The sequence below is a fragment of the Cyprinodon tularosa genome, unplaced genomic scaffold, assembly GCF_016077235.1.
Source record: "Cyprinodon tularosa strain WSP-4 unplaced genomic scaffold, ASM1607723v1 ctg166, whole genome shotgun sequence".
Taxonomy (NCBI): Eukaryota; Metazoa; Chordata; class Actinopteri; order Cyprinodontiformes; family Cyprinodontidae; genus Cyprinodon; species Cyprinodon tularosa.
Genome location: NW_024038493.1, coordinates 2,614,373 through 2,635,385, shown reverse-complemented (window position 1 = coordinate 2,635,385; position 21,013 = coordinate 2,614,373). Strand labels below are relative to the sequence as shown.

Below are 21,013 nucleotides of genomic sequence, written 5' to 3'. Positions count from 1 at the left end.
CTCGTCAAGCCCAATGCAACTGCTTCGCTCTTGGTGCACACATTGACCAGTACAATGTTGTTGCTAGGATCCCTACAGACCAATAGAAACGTGTCTCCACTCTTCTCTCCAGATAAAAATATGGCCGCAGTGGAGAGGTTATCCAGCCTGATAAACCAGACTAAATGTGAGATTAAATGTGTAATTAAGTCTGGCCCCGATAAATGAGACATTGGAAGATTGTTGATGAGAACAACCCGTTGTTTTTCAAACCATGTCTGTGCCTATTGGCCAACGCTCTGACCAATGAGCACAACTGACTGTGACATCGTAAGTGCGACAGAAAGCTGGTTGGGGAGTGTAAACAAACAGCCTGTCGATAAAATGGCGAATCCGTCCTTCTTAAAAATGAATGAGAGTAGAGCCTCTTTGCATCCAGAAATTCAAAACACATCTCTGCATTGTGATTGGCCAGCCAATTCTAGGGCCTGAGGCATCGATCTAGGCTAGACCAAACTCGCAGGCAAAAATGAATTAAAAAATGATCCGCTGGTGGGTGGGTTTAATTTACTAGGATAGAGGTTATCTGGAAAAAGCAATTTGAAAAAAAAAAAATCAATATGCAAAAATATATATAAGCTGTAAAAGAACAATACTATATCATTTTAAATTGAAAATATAAAATATGTCTATTTTTTTATTTGAAAATATAAAATAAAAATAAAATATTTTTAAAAAGTTGAGAAAAATAAAAACAACCTAAGAAGACAGCAGTAACTCAAAAACAAATTCTTTATAAAAAAAATAATGTTTACTTTTATTTCTGGATCACATTTTTTTTATTCCACCTCCCAATCTGTGCCATTTGTTTGCAGCAATACCTGAATAAACAGTTTTCCTCCAGAAGTGTCCTCATCTGATCAAAGCATCCTCCTGATGTTTAAGCAGGCCCCTAAATGGCTTGGTAAAAACACTAGATTTCAAGGGACCAATAACTTTACAGTGGACAGATTGTCTTACCTCAAGTGTCTAGCTCTGCAATTCTCCCAGAGATATCCCGGCCCAGACTGCCTGTTCATTTGGACAGCCGTGTCGTCCATTTTAATATGATGAACATTGATCTATGACAGGATGGATGTTTGGCATCTTTTCTGAAACCTATGTCCTTTCCCTATCGACAAGCGTTCTTTCTGTGTTCATAATCCTGTTTGTCTCCTTCGGAGAACATTTGGACTAATACGGAGATTTAATTACATGTAAGACATTTTAATAATTAGGTGGCCTCAGCTGTTTCTGTGGAATTTATTCATCCATGTTTTTTCCCGGCTGTTCCTCTGCTTGTCTAGAATGAGCTCATGATTTCAGTTTTTGTTGGATGAATCATCGCACTGTTCAATTCATACTTACCCAGAGCTAAAAAATAAAATAAAATAAACCAATTTTCAGTATTTATCAAATATTGTTTGGTCAGTTAATAAAATCCTCAGAGTTATGCAGTAGATTTTTGAGAGCTCCCCGTCTCTATTCAATACAGGGGTTGATGAATAACAGATGTAGCAGCGGCCCTATTCAGCCATCAACTTTTCCCTGCAATTCTGAGACATTTGATCAGCTTTCAACCACCTCACCTCCAAGCATCCTTTAGCTTCTACAATCTTAATCAGTTAATCCCTTCTTAGATGACCATAATATCCTGAGGCTTTTCTCAGTATGGTTTTAAAACTCACCACAGCACAGAAACTACTTAATCATTACATTTTAATAACATCTTTGTGTTTTTAATTGCTGCTTGACTAAACGACCTTTTTCCAGCTTCATGTGGGTAGTTTTTGCACCTACATTAAACTGATTTAGGTCCTCTTTAGCAGTCAGAACCATATGTTAGAAGAGCAGATTCTAAACCCTCCATGGCGTTCCACAGGGCTCTCTCTTTAGTCCTCTACTTTTTCCCCCCCACTCTTTAACCTAGTGCCTTTGGGTTTATTAATCAAAAGGCATCAGATTTAAAGTCTGTGCTAAACTGACGATTTTTAGGTGGAGGCGGCATAATAAATATATAGATATATACATACACACACTCACATTTCCATCAAATCCACATTTGTTTAGCCTTACACACATCTCAGCCTGTTGGTTTAAGCTGATATTTAACGCCGTTTCTAATTTAGGTTTGAGGTAGTTTTTATTCCAATTTTAATCATCTGGAATCACCTCCACTCTGGTCTCTACGACGGAGTATTAGGGCCACACATGAAGAGAAAAAATATATTTGCCATGACGAGATTAAACTCGACATGTCGACTTTACAGTCGACATGTCGACATTAAACTCAACATTTCGAGAATAAAGTTGAAATCTCTTGTTGAGTTTAATCTCGACGTGTCGACTTTAAACTCGCCATTTCGAGAATAAAGTTGATATATCGTGGCGACTTTAATCTCGACATTCCAAAGTTAGGAGAAAAGAGCAACTGCGCTCCACAGCTGCAGTCTGCGTTTTAAGAATGAAGGTAGTCTTTGACGGGCTGCAACTGTATAACTGTATAATCATCACAGAAAGTACAATTTGACCAAATCATCTACACAAGGCATGTCTGATTCTGGATTCTGTGCATGTAACCTGTGCAGCGGTTGGCTCTCTTGAACTAATTTCAACTTTATTGTCGACACGTCGAGATTAAACTCAACATGACATTTCAACTTTATTCTCGAAATGTTGAGTTTAATGTCGACATGTCGACTTTAAAGTCGACATATCGAGTTTAATCTCGTCATGGCAAAAATATTTTTTCTTTTCATGTGTGGCCCTAATACTCCGTCGTAGGTCTCTTTATGCGTTTTAGAGTGTAAGATTTGCTTATTTTTAGTTCAAAGTTTGTGGGTTTTTTTTTTCTATTTTACTTCTTAGAGGTGCTTCTGCTTCTCAAGCAGGAAGTCATCCATCATTAGTAGAAAGTCATCCATAATCTTCTTGAAAGGCATTTCTTTGATCTTTGGCTCAACTTTATTTTTTATATCAGCTATAATAATGGCAAAGTAAATAACTGCAGGAAAAGGGTAGTTAAAACAGTGTTAAAATCTCCACAGAAGTAAAAGAACTGGTTTCTTTCACCACATTTCTGGTAATCAAGTTAGTTGTTACATTGAAAAACAACAAACATTGATTTTCACTGAAATTAATGCTGCAAACTTTATTTTTCCATTTCCCTTCAAATGTTACACGACCTTATGAATTCATCAATCCACAGAAAGTTAGATACATTTAATCATAGCTCACATCTTTGATGTTTCTTGGCAATATAAACACGAGTCTTTGCAGTTTTCTGCCTAAACATCAGCTGTTTTATCAACAAACAAATTTTTGACATTTTGTTCCAAAGATTAGAAATAAAATAAACACCAATCAGAAACACTAATATGTGATCGTTCATCTCTTTATCGACTGTAACCGACCGGTTGGACTCCAGCAGGGATAAAAGCGTTGGAGGACATTTGTAGGAGTGCGTGCACAGCAGCAGCAGCAGCCGTGTCCTGATGGCCACACCTTCGGCGCAGATGAGCTCTATTTTTACTTTCAGTCCTGTAGGTGGTGTTGGGTTTCTCCTGCGCCCCCATTTCTTAAGTCTCTGGTACAGTAACCACAGCTCTGACTCCTCTACAGCTCTCCAAGATCCCAGCTGGCATTGGCCCATAAAACAGCCTGAGGGTAGTGAGAGGGGCTAAAAAAATAATAATAATAATAAAAATAATAATAAGTCGGATTGTGTTGCTGATTGTTTTCCAAAACTGCTTTTGGAGAAACTTTTTGAAAATAAATTGACTGATTTCAATTAAAACAATTTAATTGACATTTAGCTTTTGAATTTAAAATCAAATGTCAATGTTTTAGTTTTAATATTAAATCTCAGATATATTTACATTTTCCCTTGCATGATGGCTTTGAAAAACCTTTTATGTTGGCACTAAATGTCAAACTTGACAGTAAAGGCATTTGACTAATAACTCTCTGCTGCCACCTAGTGTATTTTTCTAGCTGCTGCTGCTGCTGCTGAAAGGAAACAATAAACAAAAAAAAACTTAAGTCAACTAAAGCATATATCTGTCAAATTTTATTTTTCAGCCATTATCATAAGACACAGCTCAAGCTGTATCATAACTACCTTAATTAAAGTGTTATTACACCTTGGGAAAAAAAAAAAAAACAACAACTTATGCATTCTTTATTTTAATCTAGACATTAAAACATCTACATTTCAAATGTTACCAACCTTTTCTTCAAAACAACCGAAAAACAACGTCACTGAAAAACACAAAAAATACGCACCGGAAAGCTTAGCTGATCTGTGAGATAAAACAGGGAATCGTCTGCGTAAAAAGACGTTTTTGTCGCAGGATTAAAGAGATGTCGCGTCCTTGCATGCGTATGACAGCAAGCGTGGTGCGGTGTTGGTGTTTTGGACGAGGGAGGCGACTACCTGTGGACACCCTCTACACCTCAAAAGCTGGAAACCTCGCTCTCATTGGCTGCAAAAGGTCTGTCAGGAAGTAGATGGTGCCGGCCATGCCTGTAACGAGAAGCGAAAAGGTGGGAAGGGAAAAAGCACGTTGTGAAAGTCTTCTTTTTGCTATGTTAAGCTGTTATAAAGTATAAAGGAACATAAATAAAAGAATTACAGCACAAACTGCTTTATAGACAGTTTAGCCTCTATTTTTACCTTTTTTTTCTCTCAAAATCTAAATGTAAACAATCTGATTTAAATAGAAAAAAAAAAAAAAATTTACATACAAATGCACTTATTAAATAATTTTGAGGGGGAAACATAACTTTTCCAATCGGTCTCCGCCAAGTGACGTCAATTGTTTACCTCGGGCGCGGTACACTACGCCTTTTCCACTTTAAATGGCGTCTTAGCAACAAATGTCACGTGACTGGCGGAGACCGATTTTCCTAAATCCGCCCCTGTTTTCAGGCTTATGTTAACTGTAATTACTTATCTTGGACAGGCTGCTATGTAAACGGGCCTTTAGTCCTTCGTTTAGCTATGCTGCGGTTGTTTACACTACGCCTTTTCCACCTAAAATGGCGCCTTAGCAACAAAAGTCACGTGACTGGCGGAGACCGATACAACATCTTCCAAAGTGGTAAAGTACGAAATACTTTACAAATCATGGAGGAAAAAAACGAAAAACGTTTTAACCCGATTAAGCCGAACTGAAGGCCTGGTTACTAGCAGATATTTAAAAATAGAACCTTTCTGACATTCTGAGATTTCTAGTTAGCTTCTTCTTCGGAAACTAGTAGCTTATGGATCTGTTTTTCAGTCGTTATTTCATCAACAGACAACAACTGACACTATTACCCTAACGTGGAATTCACCATAGCTGTTATCTCAGTCCTTTGCTTAACTATATCTTTTCTAAATAATATGCAATTTGCTTTACGAATATTTATGCAGATACAGCTCTATACGTCACTGTCCGTTATCTGGATAAGGTCAATAACGAACTGCTACAGGATCAAATGTTCACTCATAAGTGGGTAGTGGAGAAAAAAAAGCTAATGGGATTTAAAGCATAATGCAAGTTAAATTCAAGACTTTTTATAAGACTTTTAATGCCACTTGAGATAAAAATTTAAGACCAAATTCACAAGAAACAGAAGAAAAACCTGCTTGCGACAACTTAACCCAAAGGTTTATTTTAACATAAACCACTGCACTAATGTTTCAAAATTTGAAAAGCTTCCCATACAGGAAGGAAGCTAAAAACACACAAATGAAAGATATATTTTAACAATTATTTAACTGAATTCACAAACTTTGTTTTAGCAGGATACAAAACTAATCAGTTTTAAAGCCACAACATAACCAGTGCTAAGTCTTTTTTGCAGCTATTTTTCTTTGTATCGTTTTCTTAGTATGTGGAGGGTGGAACAAAACTGAGAAATAACGGCTGTTTCTCTGTAACTCCATTTTGATGCTTTGTGTTTCGCGCTTCGCATGTGACTCCACTGCCTTAATTCCCATCGTTCCGAGCTTGAATCGCTTCTTGCACAAAATCCACTGAGCCTCATGTGTGTTCCCTGATACTGGTTTTAGCCATGGAGAAAACTCTTGGCTGGATAGCCATTTTCGTTACATTTACACATAGCTCATATTTTCCAGACAAAAAGTAAATGGCGCATCTCCCAAATGTTCCGGCCGCAACAACGCTTTATTGGTTCCGCTATCGGGACGGAACCAATAATGGCGAGCCGTTATAATTTTTTTAAATACATTTTTTAAAAATGTTTTATTTAGATAAAAAAAAAAAAAATCATAATATAAATAACTTATTTACGATGTTTTAAAAAAATAAGACCAACGAAAGACTAATTTAAGACATTTTAATACCAATTAAGGTCTTAAGTTTTATTTTGAAGAATTCAATGCCTTTTAAAGCTACAGTGTGTAATTTTCAGCAACATCTAGCGGTCAGACTGCAGACTGCAGCAACATGAACATCTCCCCCCCAACAGTACGGCGAGCGTTACGGGACAAAATGTCTTCCACGACGTCCGCATCACCTACCTTCTCAAGTGATGAGGTTTGTTTACATAGATAATTTTACAGATAGTATTTCATTAGTCTGTGTGTTCAGTACCGTCTCAGTTCATCTCTCTCAACTTGCCGTAGTTACGTTCGAGCGTAATGGGCGATCTCGCAATCGCTAGTTTGTTGGCTCTGCGCTGCCGTAGCGCAAAGATGTCTGCCTCCATGGCTGCGAGACCCGCTCCTATGTAATTATAAATAACGAATTCTAAGGCAATGCAAATATTAAGGTTAAGAGGCTGAGTTTGTAGATGATGATAAATAACATAGTTATGTATAATATATTACATTTCTGACTGTATATCCCTGTAATTATTACACACTGTAGCTTTAAGACTTTTTAAGGACCCGCGGGAACCCTGTAAAAAGACCAGAAGAGATTTCCCCAAAGTTGAAAACTAACCATTTTCTTTCAAAATGTCACAGTTGGTAAGAAAATAATCCTAATGTAGAAGTCAAAGTATTTACTTATTCTGGTGTTTTCTTCAATAAAATTATGTAGTTTTTAAATGTGATACAATTCTTTTATTGGATGTGATGAACTGTTTATCCTTACTTCGGTACAGATTAATTGGGATCCTTAAATAAAAAAAATAAATTAAATAAGTTAGAAACATCTATCTGGAAAAGGGTCTAAAACTACTTCTGATGAGGTATTATCCTTAAAAGGGGAGAAAAAAAATCCCAGAAGTGGGATTATTTTTGATATTTTCTTACCTTCGAAAAGGGAGAAGGGGGTGTCTGGTGTCCGGCATCCATGCCTGCCGTAGTTCAAGCACCAATCTGCAAACTGCAGGGAAACAGAGCAAAGAGCGGCGCGGGGCGGATTAATCCTGAAACATTAACTGCTAAAGCTGAGCTCCTATTGGTCTGACTGGGTTTGGGATTTGGATCAGGCCTCCTCTGAACAGACCTGTATTAATCAGAGGACGAGTTGGAGCTCTGCCAACAATAAAAAATAAAAAAAGGGACCCCAGTGTCGTCGCTCAGGGACAGCCGGTGACCTGCCTGTCAATAAACATTAAAGGCTCTGTCGCCGTCTTCTGAATAATTTTCAATTTCAGGGCTGGCGCCGCGCCGTTTTCGCCGTGACTGCTGCTGCTTTGAAGCCAGTTTAACTGAACTTTCAGATCAAAGGCAGAGAAAGAGGAAAAGGAAAACAGACTCAAAGTTTAGTAAAATTTGGTCTAAATCCTGCAGAGCTCCGTCTGTGGACACCGATCCTGAGCCAGCGGCGCTCTCTCACCATGCAGGCTCTGTAAAGATGCTTGGGGTCCTGCGTTAGCCGATAGAGGCCCAGGAAGGTGTAGGCATTCCCTGCTGCTCCGTGGCAAAGCCCATAGCCTTTCTTCAGCAGACCCCAGCGCCACACCACCTCTCCGCACTGCAGAGCTTCCTCCAGGTACTGAGGGATCCCAAAAACCTGCAAAAGGAACAAAAGCAGAGCTTTAACCACTAGATGGCGCTGCCACTCCACTGGTAACCGCTCTCTGGTTCCTCACTTTGTACGCCTGCAGCAGCATGTAGACCACCCCGGGGGATCCGTGACACCAGTGCACCAGCAGGTCCCTGTCGTCCCCCAAGCAGGGAGGGTAGTTCCCCGTGGGCAGCCTGAGGCGGCAGACGTGGTCCACGCTGGGTTTCACCAGCCGGTGAACGTGCTCCTCTGACGAGACGAAGCCGGGCTGCGGAGCAGAGAACCTTTAGTTGGTCTGGAGACAGAGAGCTGAGTGGAGGGTTTAGAAAATCTACTGGATTCAAGGCCGGAAAAAGAAACCAAGTTTATCTAAAACAGTGAAGAGTTTAATGTGGAGTTTAATGGAGAGTTGAAGGAAAAACCTTTAAAGGCAAAGGCAGGGAGATGGTTTTTTTCAGTTAATTCTTTGTTGAACCATTTGAGACGACATTAAAGCCTGAAAAGTCAGCCCTGAACTTTTTACATTTTAATGAGAAGAAAACTGAGGTTAAAGTATGCTGCATTTTATTACTTTTAACTATGTTCAGCACGTTTTACAGCTGTTTTAAAGTGCTCTACAGATAAAGCTGATGAACAAGTTTTAAGAGGAATTTTGTCATATTATCTTATTTACATTTCACTTTTTATATTTTCATTTTTGATTTTTTTCAAATTTTGTTATTTAAATGTGTCTTTTTCAGATTATATTTTAAAAATGTTGTTGCTAACGTGCAGCAAACCAATAGAAATGCCTCTTTTCTCCTCACTCAAGAGGAAAGCCCACCCCCAGAAGTGAAGAGAAGGTGATTTATAAAGACTGCAATCTGTAACAATCATAAAAAAAACTTTAATAAATACAATCTGAAAAACTTAAATATGAACAAAAAATGTAAAAGTATGGACAAATAATTTCTGTCTAAGGAGAGAAATTTTGTGTTAAAAAGTTTTTAAAAGTTTCATTTCTGGATTACAAAACATTTTCTTTGTAATAATGGAACAAAATTCACTCTGTAGGTTATAAAGCGTACTGCTGAAAACGTAACAGAGATAAACGGATATAGATTTTGTGGTGGAGGCTGGTTATTTAACGCTGTTTATTAGTAGCTTTTTTCCATATAGTTGCATTTACAACTACAGTGTGTGAAAATGAAGCACAGCTGCAGCTTAAACATAACATAATGACGCCGTGGAAATGCGTCACAGAATTATCTGCCTGATTCAGGATAAGTCCCAGGTTTATTACTCCTTAACGTGAACCATGAGATCCTCATCTGCTCTAATAGGTGAACAAGATCACCTCTTCAGGCCAAACTAGTTGCCGCACATAAGAGTCCGGTTGTGCTTTCATACTGACCCAAATGGGACCAATTTTAGGTCAACCTGACTTTAAATTGATCTAAAGCTACAGGTGTGAAAACACCCTAAACCCTCCAGCTCCATAAAGGCTTCCCTCTGTTTCTACGGGTTAGAGAACTAGACCCGTGTCCCACCTGCATTAGGAAATAGTAGATGCCTGCGAGCCCGTGAGCGGCGCCAACGTACTGCTCCTGGTACCACTCGTACATCAGCGGGCTCTGGTTCTGGACCCTGAACTTTCTGCTGAGGTGCTCTCCTGACGCCAGAACGGCCTCACTGATCTGAAATGGGGAAGAAAAGTAATTGAAATCTGAAACTACTGGAGGATACGAACCAGAGCAGATGGACCCTGACAGGCAGCCACCTGCTGGATGTACTGCAGAGGGATCCGATCCTGACCAAACTGCTGGTTGATGAAGACCAGGGAGTAGAGGAAGCCCACGCGGCCGTACAGCAGCTCATCTGGCAGCCCGCCGGAGCCGTTCACCACCGTCTGGTAATACTGCATCAGTCTGAGGAGAGAAAAGCAGCAGGAAAAGCTCGGAGCTGGTTCCACCTTTCTTTCATCCAAATAAAAACTCCAAACCAAAAGAACGGCGACCTGTTGATGCATTCGTCAGACTCCTGCGCCCTCTGGAGGCGAGCGTACACCACAGCAGCTATGGCCAGCGGCCCCGTGTCTCCGCACAGGAAGGTGACGTCGTGGCGTTGGGTCAAAGACTTGAGACTGCGGCTGACGTGTTCCAGCGCTTTCTGCAGGAGGGACTCCTCTCTGAACACGCTGTGGAGATGCAGGTAGAGCAGAGCGATGCCTGCCAGGGAAACCAACCAAACATGTCACGTTTGAGTTAGACGCTTTGATGAACAGATACTGTGGAAAACAACCAACATGTCAAATTTATCCTGGGTCAGTTTGTAAACAGCACAACACCGACAGGACCGAGTATCTTCTATGCTTCATCTACAATTATTTCCAGGATTCTTTTCAATTAAAAAAAATAATCTCACCTCATCTTTTGTTCATACTAACATTCATCCCTTCGGATTATACATCTGATCTAATGAGCTGACACTTTAAAAATACATAGTTGAGTTCTTAGAAGATGCACTTAATATGGGATACTGAGATAAAATGATTATTTCATTATCTGGGTGAAACAGTGTTGCTTTCAGAATGTGGCAAAAAGTGGAAAACCATGGTTCTAAACCAATAAAATGAAGACAATAAAGAGCCTTAGGCTGTCCATGTCAGGGTTCGGCTAAATTGAAATATGTTTTGTACCCTAAAAATCTGATTTATGCTGCCTTCTAGAAAAAGTGAAGATCTACTAAAACAGGAATCAGGAAGCATAATGCAGAGATAATTAACCAAACAAGCCCACAGCAACATTCTGCTATTTTTAACAAACACATCCCACAGCATGATGCTGCCATTTTAAAGAAAACATTCAAATGATGCTGTATTTTTACATGAAACAATACAACAAGCTGCGTTTTTCAGTAAAACAATCTCAAACATACTGCTGCCAGTTTTAGTAAAACAGTCCCTCAGCATTACGCTGCCAGTTTTAATTAAACAGTCCCTCAGCATTACGCTGCCAGTTTTATTTAAACAGTCCCTCAGCATGATGCTGCCAGTTTTAGTTAAACAGTCCCTCAGCATGACGCTGCCAGTTTTAGTTAAACAGTCCCTCAGCATGATGCTGCCAGTTTTAGTTAAACAGTCCCTCAGCATGACGCTGCCAGTTTTAGTTAAACAGTCCCTCAGCATGACGCTGCCAGTTTTATTTAAACAGTCCCTCAGCATGACGCTGCCAGTTTTAGTTAAACAGTCCCTCAGCATGACGCTGCCAGTTTTATTTAAACAGTCCCTCAGCATGATGCTGCCAGTTTTATTTAAACAGTCCCTCAGCATGATGCTGCCAGTTTTAGTTAAACAGTCCCTCAGCATGACGCTGCCAGTTTTATTTAAACAGTCCCTCAGCATGACGCTGCCAGTTTTAGTTAAACAGTCCCTCAGCATGACGCTGCCAGTTTTATTTAAACAGTCCCTCAGCATTACGCTGCCAGTTTTATTTAAACAGTCCCTCAGCATTACGCTGCCAGTTTTATTTAAACAGTCCCTCAGCATTACGCTGCCAGTTTTATTTAAACAGTCCCTCAGCATTACGCTGCCAGTTTTATTTAAACAGTCCCTCAGCATGACGCTGCCAGTTTTATTTAAACAGTCCCTCAGCATTACGCTGCCAGTTTTATTTAAACAGTCCCTCAGCATGATGCTGCCAGTTTTAGTTAAACAGTCCCTCAGCATGACGCTGCCAGTTTTATTTAAACAGTCCCTCAGCATGATGCTGCCAGTTTTAGTTAAACAGTCCCTCAGCATGACGCTGCCAGTTTTATTTAAACAGTCCCTCAGCATGATGCTGCCAGTTTTAGTTAAACAGTCCCTCAGCATGACGCTGCCAGTTTTATTTAAACAGTCCCTCAGCATTACGCTGCCAGTTTTAGTTAAACAGTCCCTCAGCATTACGCTGCCAGTTTTAGTTAAACAGTCCCTCAGCATTACGCTGCCAGTTTTATTTAAACAGTCCCTCAGCATGACGCTGCCAGTTTTATTTAAACAGTCCCTCAGCATTACGCTGCCAGTTTTATTTAAAGTCCCTCAGCATTACGCTGCCAGTTTTATTTAAACAGTCCCTCAGCATGATGCTGCCAGTTTTAGTTAAACAGTCCCTCAGCATGATGCTGCCAGTTTTAGTTAAACAGTCCCTCAGCATGATGCTGCCAGTTTTAGTTAAACAGTCCCTCAGCATTACGCTGCCAGTTTTAGTTAAACAGTCCCTCAGCATTACGCTGCCAGTTTTAGTTAAACAGTCCCTCAGCATTACGCTGCCAGTTTTATTTAAACAGTCCCTCAGCATTACGCTGCCAGTTTTATTTAAACAGTCCCTCAGCATGATGCTGCCAGTTTTAGTAAAACAGTCCCTCAGCATGATGCTGCCAGTTTTAGTTAAACAGTCCCTCAGCATGATGCTGCCAGTTTTAGTTAAACAGTCCCTCAGCATGATGCTGCCAGTTTTAGTTAAACAGTCCCTCAGCATTACGCTGCCAGTTTTAGTTAAACAGTCCCTCAGCATTACGCTGCCAGTTTTAGTTAAACAGTCCCTCAGCATGACGCTGCCAGTTTTAGTTAAACAGTCCCTCAGCATGATGCTGCCAGTTTTATTTAAACAGTCCCTCAGCATGATGCTGCCAGTTTTATTTAAACAGTCCCTCAGCATTACGCTGCCAGTTTTAGTTAAACAGTCCCTCAGCATGATGCTGCCTGTTTTATCTAAACAATCCCTCAGCATGACGCTGCCAGTTTTATTTAAACAGTCCCTCAGCATTACGCTGCCAGTTTTAGTTAAACAGTCCCTCAGCATGATGCTGCCAGTTTTAGTTAAACAATCCCTCAGCATGACGCTGCCAGTTTTAGTTAAACAGTCCCTCAGCATGATGCTGCCAGTTTTAGTTAAACAGTCCCTCAGCATGATGCTGCCAGTTTTATTTAAACAGTCCCTCAGCATTACGCTGCCAGTTTTAGTTAAACAGTCCCTCAGCATTACGCTGCCAGTTTTAGTTAAACAGTCCCTCAGCATTACGCTGCCAGTTTTAGTTAAACAGTCCCTCAGCATTACGCTGCCAGTTTTAGTTAAACAGTCCCTCAGCATGATGCTGCCAGTTTTAGTTAAACAATCCCTCAGCATGACGCTGCCAGTTTTAGTTAAACAGTCCCTCAGCATGATGCTGCCTGTTTTATCTAAACAGTCCCTCAGCATGATGCTGCCAGTTTTATTTAAACAGTCCCTCAGCATTACGCTGCCAGTTTTATTTAAACAGTCCCTCAGCATTACGCTGCCAGTTTTAGTTAAACAGTCCCTCAGCATGATGCTGCCAGTTTTAGTTAAACAGTCCCTCAGCATGATGCTGCCAGTTTTAGTTAAACAATCCCTCAGCATGACGCTGCCAGTTTTAGTTAAACAGTCTCTCAGCATGATGCTGCCAGTTTTAGTTAAACAATCCCTCAGCATTACGCTGCCAGTTTTATTTAAACAATCCCTCAGCATTACGCTGCCAGTTTTAGTTAACAATCCCTCAGCAAGATGTTTTCTTTTTGAAAAAAAAAAAAAAACTAAAACAAGATACTGCCATTGTGAATTGCTGTGGCACACCATGATGCTGTGATTTTTAAGTTTCCCGCAGTTTCATGTTGCCATTTCTAATGAAGATACCCAACAGCATCAACCTGAACTGGATCCTTCTAATTTTAAACAAAATCTCACAGAATGAGGCTGCCATTTTTAGTGCAACAATTCCACAGTAATATGCTGCCATTTTTAAACAATCCTCAAGCGTAGAGCCCTGTACATACTGAACCCAATTTTACATTGAATTCAACAGAAATCGTGTCGGACAAGCTTGTGCTGTTTAGGGCACATTGAGAGTAATTGGGGATGATCACACTGACATGATTTGCTCCAAGTGGACTGCGTAGCTCTGACTGAGATAGACCACAGGTCGATTTTAGTGGTCTGATGGGAAGAGAGATGTGGTTATGAAGTAAAACACACAAAAAAATCTGTCAATTGCACAAGAAGATAGAGTAGCACAAAGCATGAAGCAGAGCAGGCTTGTGCATAAACGATCAATTAAACTTTAAAAAAAAGAAGAAAAATAAACAACTAAACTTTGTCAAACTTCAGTACGGAAAACAGATATAGTAAAATAGTGATCCTCTTTAAGCCTTGCAAAAAACGAAAACAAAGAGGGGCAGACAGAGTAGATAAGCACAGCTTATCCCTCTCCCCTCTTTAGAAGAAAAAGAAAAAATTCAGACCTCTCTCTGAGAATCAACTCTCACTGCCTCAGCCAGCAAATAAAACACCCCATAGCCTTTATAGTTGTGTTTTCTTTTTCTATAAACATAGTTCCTATTATGTTTTTAATATAGCCTATAAAAATTCTCTATCCGTTCTAGTTTAATAGATGCTGCACAGACACATGCAGTGGGGCTTTACTTTGTAGCTGAGCTGGATCCTTTTTCCCCCTTCTATAATATTCAGTACATTATATATTGTGCCCAAGTCAAATGTGGAAGATTGTTTCACTTTTTGTAGCACAGAGACCAGATCTGCCCACCATTGAAAAGTCGTACGCAACCAGTGTGACCTGGACTTAATGCAATCACTATAACTAAAATGGTCACACAGTGATACTGCCATTTATAATTAAACACTTTTACAGGATTATGCACCACTGTTGGAAACAATCCCACCGTAAGATGCTGCCAACATCGTTTTAAGTTAAAAACTTCCAATTGACTTGTCCTGTAGACATCCTTCTCATTGATTTAATCATAAATCTTAACCTTAAGTCATGTTTGACTACCAATTCCTCCTCCTAGAAGGTACTGGCTTTTCCATATGAGCAGCATTAAATGTCAAGTGTATAGTTTTGAAAGCAGGAGCAACTTTTTCTTATCAACATCCTAACTAGGGATGGGAATCAAAAACCGGTTTTGCGTGTTCCAATACCATGGCACCGTTTGGCAGCTCGATTAACGATTTTCTTAACAATTCCAGGCAGCACCAGAGCCTAGCGCTGGGCAGCACAACTTACATCATGTTTTTTATGCAAGTTTTGCACATGGCATACAGTAAGCAAGTACGAAGTGACCAGGCGTAAGTCTAGAAAAGTAAAACAAAAAAGCGATCGAAAGTTGGGCTTCATATTAAGGAAGAGAAAGATGGCAAAAATGTGCTTTGCAATCATTGCAAAGTGGCTATTACATCCGCGGGAAGAAATACATCCAACTAGGCCCGTCACGATAACAAATTTTGCTAAACGATTGTCTCAAAAATTATTGCGATAAATGATAATATTGTTTGAAGACCTTTTTTACACTGATTTAATGGAAATTACGTAATAATGCATGCCAAAGATAAACACACTTTATTTTCAACACTGGAACTGGTTAACAAAATAAAACGAGAAATAAAAATCAAATGGACTCTCAGTCTATCTAAAAATACACTTGAATAAAAACTAAATACAAGATAAAACCACAGTGGAAATAAAAACTACATTCAACCAAAGGAGTACAGATAATGAAGTCTGTATATCATTAGATTTTAAAAAAGATAGGCTATTAACAATATTAGATGGGAGCATCTCTTTAGCAATTAAATGAACTACGCTGTCTGTGAGCGCGCACCACTTTGCACCGTCCTTTTTGTATACTGCCTGTCGATTAATTGCTTCAGTGATGGTGGACTGTCTTGACGGGCCACCGCTTGTACTTTTTGTGCCCAGCTGGAGAAACTTTGCTGGGGGGTTGTGCTTTAGCTGTGTGTGTAGGTTGGTTGTATTGCTGCTCTTAGTTGCTACCGTTTCATGACAAATGCGACATACTGGCTTGCATAGGTTCACCTCGGTCATTGGGTTTAAATCTGAAATACTCCCACACTGCGGCTGTTGCGTTCGGCTTTGAAACCAGTTCCATTTTGAGCTTTTTCCACCAACATGGGATGTGTTTTTTTTTTATCTCGCCATCTCCTCACGGGGATCTAAAGCTGCAGAAGTACAAAATAATGCGCGCTGACTACCTAGTCCACTCCTCCTCCCTCCTCATTTATTCCCTTCCTAAAAAAAATGAGGAAGGGGAGGGGTCAGTGGATAGCACCGGAGTTAAGCCTCGTCATCCAGCGTCATCAATAGAAAGAGGAAAACACAGGCAGAGACGATATAGCCGATAAATTAAATGACGTGGATAATTTTTATTTATCGTGCGTTTAATTGATTTATTGATTATCGCGACAGGCCTACATCCAACATGCAGAAACACATGCGCACAAAACATGGCATACATTTTAACGAATGCTGTTTTTGATGTTTCCAGACAGAAGCTAAAGTTACGACCAGCATGGAAGGCAACTCTGGTGGTAAGCAGCTAGTTTTATATAACTGGCTGTGCTTAAAGTGGTTCCTAGTAAATCAAATGCCATTTCTGGAAATAAACCAGTTTCCTACCTCTCTTCAAGGTTATTAAACATGCTACGAAGTTCCTCTGCAGTTCGGTGAGAGAGATAAAGATGACGCTCATTTATTAAAATCAGGGGGAGATGAGTTTATTTCCCGAAATTGTACAGTAATGCCTTTTTATTAAACGGATGCCTTCTCCATTAGATTTAAATGACTGTGGCGAGAAGGTTAGCCTGGTTGGTTCAGAGGCTGGCAGCTCCCGTTCACTGCCTTCAGTTTTTGCCGAGGCAGGCAGAATTTGCCTGCCGGGCAAGTGCAATTATCGCAAAAACAATTATCACTCAAACTTACTTTAAAATCACAGACATTTGATGAAAACGACCCAGTAGCGTTGCTGGCGCCATTTTTTTGTTGTTTTGTACACATTCTCGCGTGATTTGGAAAAGCCGCGTGATTTTCCGCCAGCTGGCGTGATTTTTGTCCGGGAATTGGCGCGAATCAGACATTTTTTTTTTTGGCTTAGCAGGCTAAAAAACAATCACAAGGCAAAAAAAATATAAGTACAGTAACACACCCACCACCCATTTCACCCAACACCCAAATAACCCTAGATTAAAAATTATCGGTCAGGGATTAGGAAAATTGGCATAATCGTATGCCATGCGCACAGTGTAAATATGGCAGTCTTCTGTACAGTGATGCAGGTCATACATTTAAAAAATGTTCATTACATTTTTTTCTCTTAGACATTGGAGAGGTGCATCTAAATGTTATAGAGCTAAACATGTTAAATTGGTGACCTGTTATGTTATTATTATTGTCTTGTTGCTGCATTTACAGGTGCTGGTCATAAAATTAGAATATCATGAAAAAGTAGATTGATTTCAGTAATTCCATTTAAAAAGTGAAACTTGTATATTATATTCATACATTACATACAAACTCATATATTTCAGATGTTTATTTTGTTTAATTTTGATGATTACAAATGACAACAAATGAAAATCTCAAATTCATCATATCAGAAAATTAGAATATTGTGAAAAGGTTCAAAATTGACGGCCCCTGGTGCCACACTCTAATCAGCTAATTAACTCAAACCACCTGCAAAAGCCTTTAAATGGTCTTTCAGTCTAGTTCTATAGGCTACACAAGTTTCACTTTTTAAATGGAATTACTGAAATCAATCTACTTTTTCATGATATTCTAATTTTATGACCAGCACCTGTATTTTGTCAGGAAAACTAATCCTGAGTCAGTTAAAAGTCAGGGAATTCTGAAATTATGTAAGACTGTAGAAACCCTGAATAAAATAAGTATGGTATGTATAATGATTCTCTAGAAAAGTCACATTATATTAATAGTATTATCTTATATAAACATACTGTGACTCCAAAATAAAAGTTATTCATTTGTGACATTGACTTCTGTCTTGTGATTTATCTTAAGTTTTTAACATGTCAAGTTTTTTTTTTAATTTTTAACATTATAATTTATATTTTTCCAAGCACACAACAGTTTAAAGCAAAGTTTAGTTTAATAAGAATGTGCAGGAAGGATTGAAAAGCATGTTAACACGGTAATGTAGGCTTGAGTTCATTATCTGACGCATGCATATTAGGGGTGGAACGGTTCACAAAATCCACGGTTCAGTTCACGGTTTCCGGTTCGGTATATGTTGATTATTACACCAAAATCCCATAAAAATTAATGAAATTAAGGAAAAAAACAAAAAAATTAATGAACTGTAATTATTTTAAATGATCCGTGGAAACCCTGGATCATTTCAGCATGTTTTGCTGCTTTGAATTTAATCATCTGGCGCATGCTCTCTACCATCTCCAAGGAACCACAGCGGAGGCTGTGGCTCCAGGAGCCACAGTGGGGGCTGTAGGTATGTGGGATTTCGGGGTTAGCATGATATGTTGGTCATGTTGCTGTTAGCATAAACAAAACGTGTTGCACAATGCTTGCACACTGTTGCACTTTTATCCACAACTTTCTTTCCCCCGTCATCGTAGGTCACTCTAAATGCAAAGTGGTCCCATACAGCAGACCTATAAAGTGCTGCTGGCGCGACTTCCAACTCCTGTTCTTTCCCACTCGCCATTCCGACACAATTCTCCACAACAACTGATTTTTTTCTGCTACACCCGGCTAAGCTGCTTCGCTTCTTCTTCTTCACTACTGGTGGTTGGCTTTGGTCGCAGTACCGCCACCTTCTGCTCTGGAGTGTACACGCTTCGCCTAACAATTGAACCGAGACAGTCGAACCGAACGGTTCTGACGGTTTTTATAAAGGACATGATCTACAGGGGCACCGGCCCCCGTTGGCCCCTGTCTAGAACCGGCCATGGTGAGGAATGATGACATCATGGCGAGGTGCACTGTATGCTGAAGTTCCATGAAAAACTGAAAGCACAACCGATGTTCAAGGCTACAAGATTGAAAGTATTATGTATATATATATATATATATATATATATATATATATATTGTATGTTTTTTTTTTTGGGGTGGGGTGTATGACAAGCATCTCCCTGAAATGAGTTTTTGGAACTTGGGATGTCTGTCTGTGGTACTGTTGTGTTCAAAGCCTCACCTGCCCAGCCTGTGTAAGTCGTGCAGTCTCTTGGATCAGCAGATTTCAGCCCATTTTCCATAACAGCTAAAAGTTCGCTGATCTTGCTGCTCACTCTTTGGGAAAACTCAGGTGTAAGCTGGAAGAAAAAAGGAAATATTGAAGCAAATGATCTGCAAACATTTAGCAGCAGCAGCATCCCCCTCCATCTTTACCTTCCCATGAGAATCAAACAGCGCCTGTGTGGAAGCTGGGCTCCCATCATAGTCATGATAGGGATTCCTCAAGGCTCTTGTGTCCATTTTGAAAATCTAAAGAACAGCTGGAAGCCGGGTTTTTTTTCTTATCTGATTCGAACAAAGACATAAAAGAAAAATATTCGAGAGGAAAAGGTGGATTAAACACTTAACACATATGTACAGATACAGCGTCGGGTTTCTGCGTAGAGCTACACGCCCACATCATACAACAAGCTAACAAAGCTGCTTCTAGTTAGGCTTAGCCACGAAGCTAATGCTAGCCGTTAGCGTGAGCGGTGCTGGGAATACTGGAAAAAATGCGATAAAAAACATTTACACGATATTTTTGCACACGTAATACGAAGAAGAGAAAGTGTAGAGTGTATTCACATGGGAAGGGACCCTACAGAATCCGTGGTGTCGCTGTTCAGCTTCTCTGTGTCGTAATGTAGCTCCTCGAGGGCTAGCTCGCTACTGGCTACTACTGCAGAAGAAGAAGAAGTGCAGCTCGGCCATGTGACCGCTTCTTCTACTAAAGAAGCAACAAAAAGTCTAAAAAATAAAATAATAAAATATAGCATGCAGAAAAATATTATATATATATATATATATATATATATATATATATATATATATATATATATATATATATATATATATATATATATATATATATATATATATATATATATATATATATATATATAATTTTTTTTTTTTTTTAAATAAGTATAAAAAAATATTTCACCACAACATCATGCCAAAATGATACAGCAAACTGTTTAAGCCTAAACCTTTTAACACTCATTTTTATAATCAAATTAAATTCAAACTCGGAAACCAGTCCAGTGGATTATTTTTAATTTTTTCCTTTTGTGGGGAGTTTTAATTAAATGTATTCATTTGTATGCCTTATTTAGAAAGATGAAAAAAAAAATAATAATAAATTTTTTTTTTCAGAAAATAAAAATAAAAGCACCAGATATGGGCATTAATTAGTTAAATTTACTCAGGTACATTTACTTGGGTAACAATTTAGAAAAAAAGGCACTTTTGGGAGGTTTACTGTCAAGTACTTTTTACTTTTCAAAAGTAAAATCTCTATCAGAGACTCTGTCCTCTTTGATACTTAATTTGAAATATTCCAGAATCAGCTAAACATACTAAACAGTAGTTATAAACAGAGGAAGTTCATTATCCCAATATATAAAATTCTAATTTTAAGGATTGGTTTTCTAAGTTTTATTTTGAAAAAAAAAAAATAGGTGGAAGCATTTTTTTTCTTCTGCAAGTATTTGTTCTTTTATATTCATGACATAATTGTTTTTTTCATAAATGCATTTGAGTCTTTAAAATGCCAGAACTTGCAAATTAGGTCTGTTTGCTGGCATTTTATAAACCTTAACTAATGTTATTGTCCATTAGTTAATTAGTACTTAGGTAGTCTTTCTACCTTTATTTACATTTACTTGAATAAAAATGTTTTAAAGTAGTGCTACTCTTACTTGAGTACAATTCTTTGGGTATTCTACCCACCTCTAAGCGTCAAATAGGATTGGAAACAACCCTTAAGATCTCTGGAACAAAGTCACTCGTTGGGCTAGATTTAGATAAAAATTTTGAGAATCGATTTGATAACAATCCTGAAAATTATTTAATTAAATCTTTCACCATTGATCTGACTCCATCTGCATGATCTTAAATTGGATTGCTCATATTTAAAACCTTTTGAGCGCTGTTATTTGAACTAACATTTAACAGCAAATTACTAAAGTAATAGTCATATAGTG

At 38.9% G+C, this 21,013-nt stretch overlaps 1 protein-coding gene across 3 annotated transcripts; it reads right to left on the bottom strand.

Annotated features, from left to right (window-relative positions):
• Positions 1 to 3,138: 3,138 nt before the first annotated feature.
• On the bottom strand, positions 3,139 to 19,740 carry lancl1 (LanC antibiotic synthetase component C-like 1 (bacterial)). Of its 3 annotated transcripts, none has more exons than XM_038280979.1 (10): positions 19,614 to 19,740; positions 19,200 to 19,331; positions 19,006 to 19,123; positions 9,982 to 10,192; positions 9,745 to 9,892; positions 9,515 to 9,661; positions 8,071 to 8,253; positions 7,815 to 7,991; positions 7,286 to 7,358; positions 3,139 to 4,543 (listed from the first exon to the last, which is right to left on the bottom strand). In XM_038280979.1, exons 2-10 carry the CDS (start codon positions 19,284 to 19,286, stop codon positions 4,467 to 4,469), a joined length of 1,221 nt encoding a protein of 406 aa, XP_038136907.1. In that variant the 5' UTR covers positions 19,287 to 19,331; positions 19,614 to 19,740; the 3' UTR covers positions 3,139 to 4,466. The 3 variants fall into 3 exon arrangements, with proteins under 3 accessions (XP_038136907.1, XP_038136909.1, XP_038136910.1); XM_038280981.1 differs by having other exon boundaries at positions 19,631 to 19,739; XM_038280982.1 differs by having other exon boundaries at positions 19,561 to 19,700.
• Between the last annotated feature and the right edge of the window lie 1,273 nt (positions 19,741 to 21,013).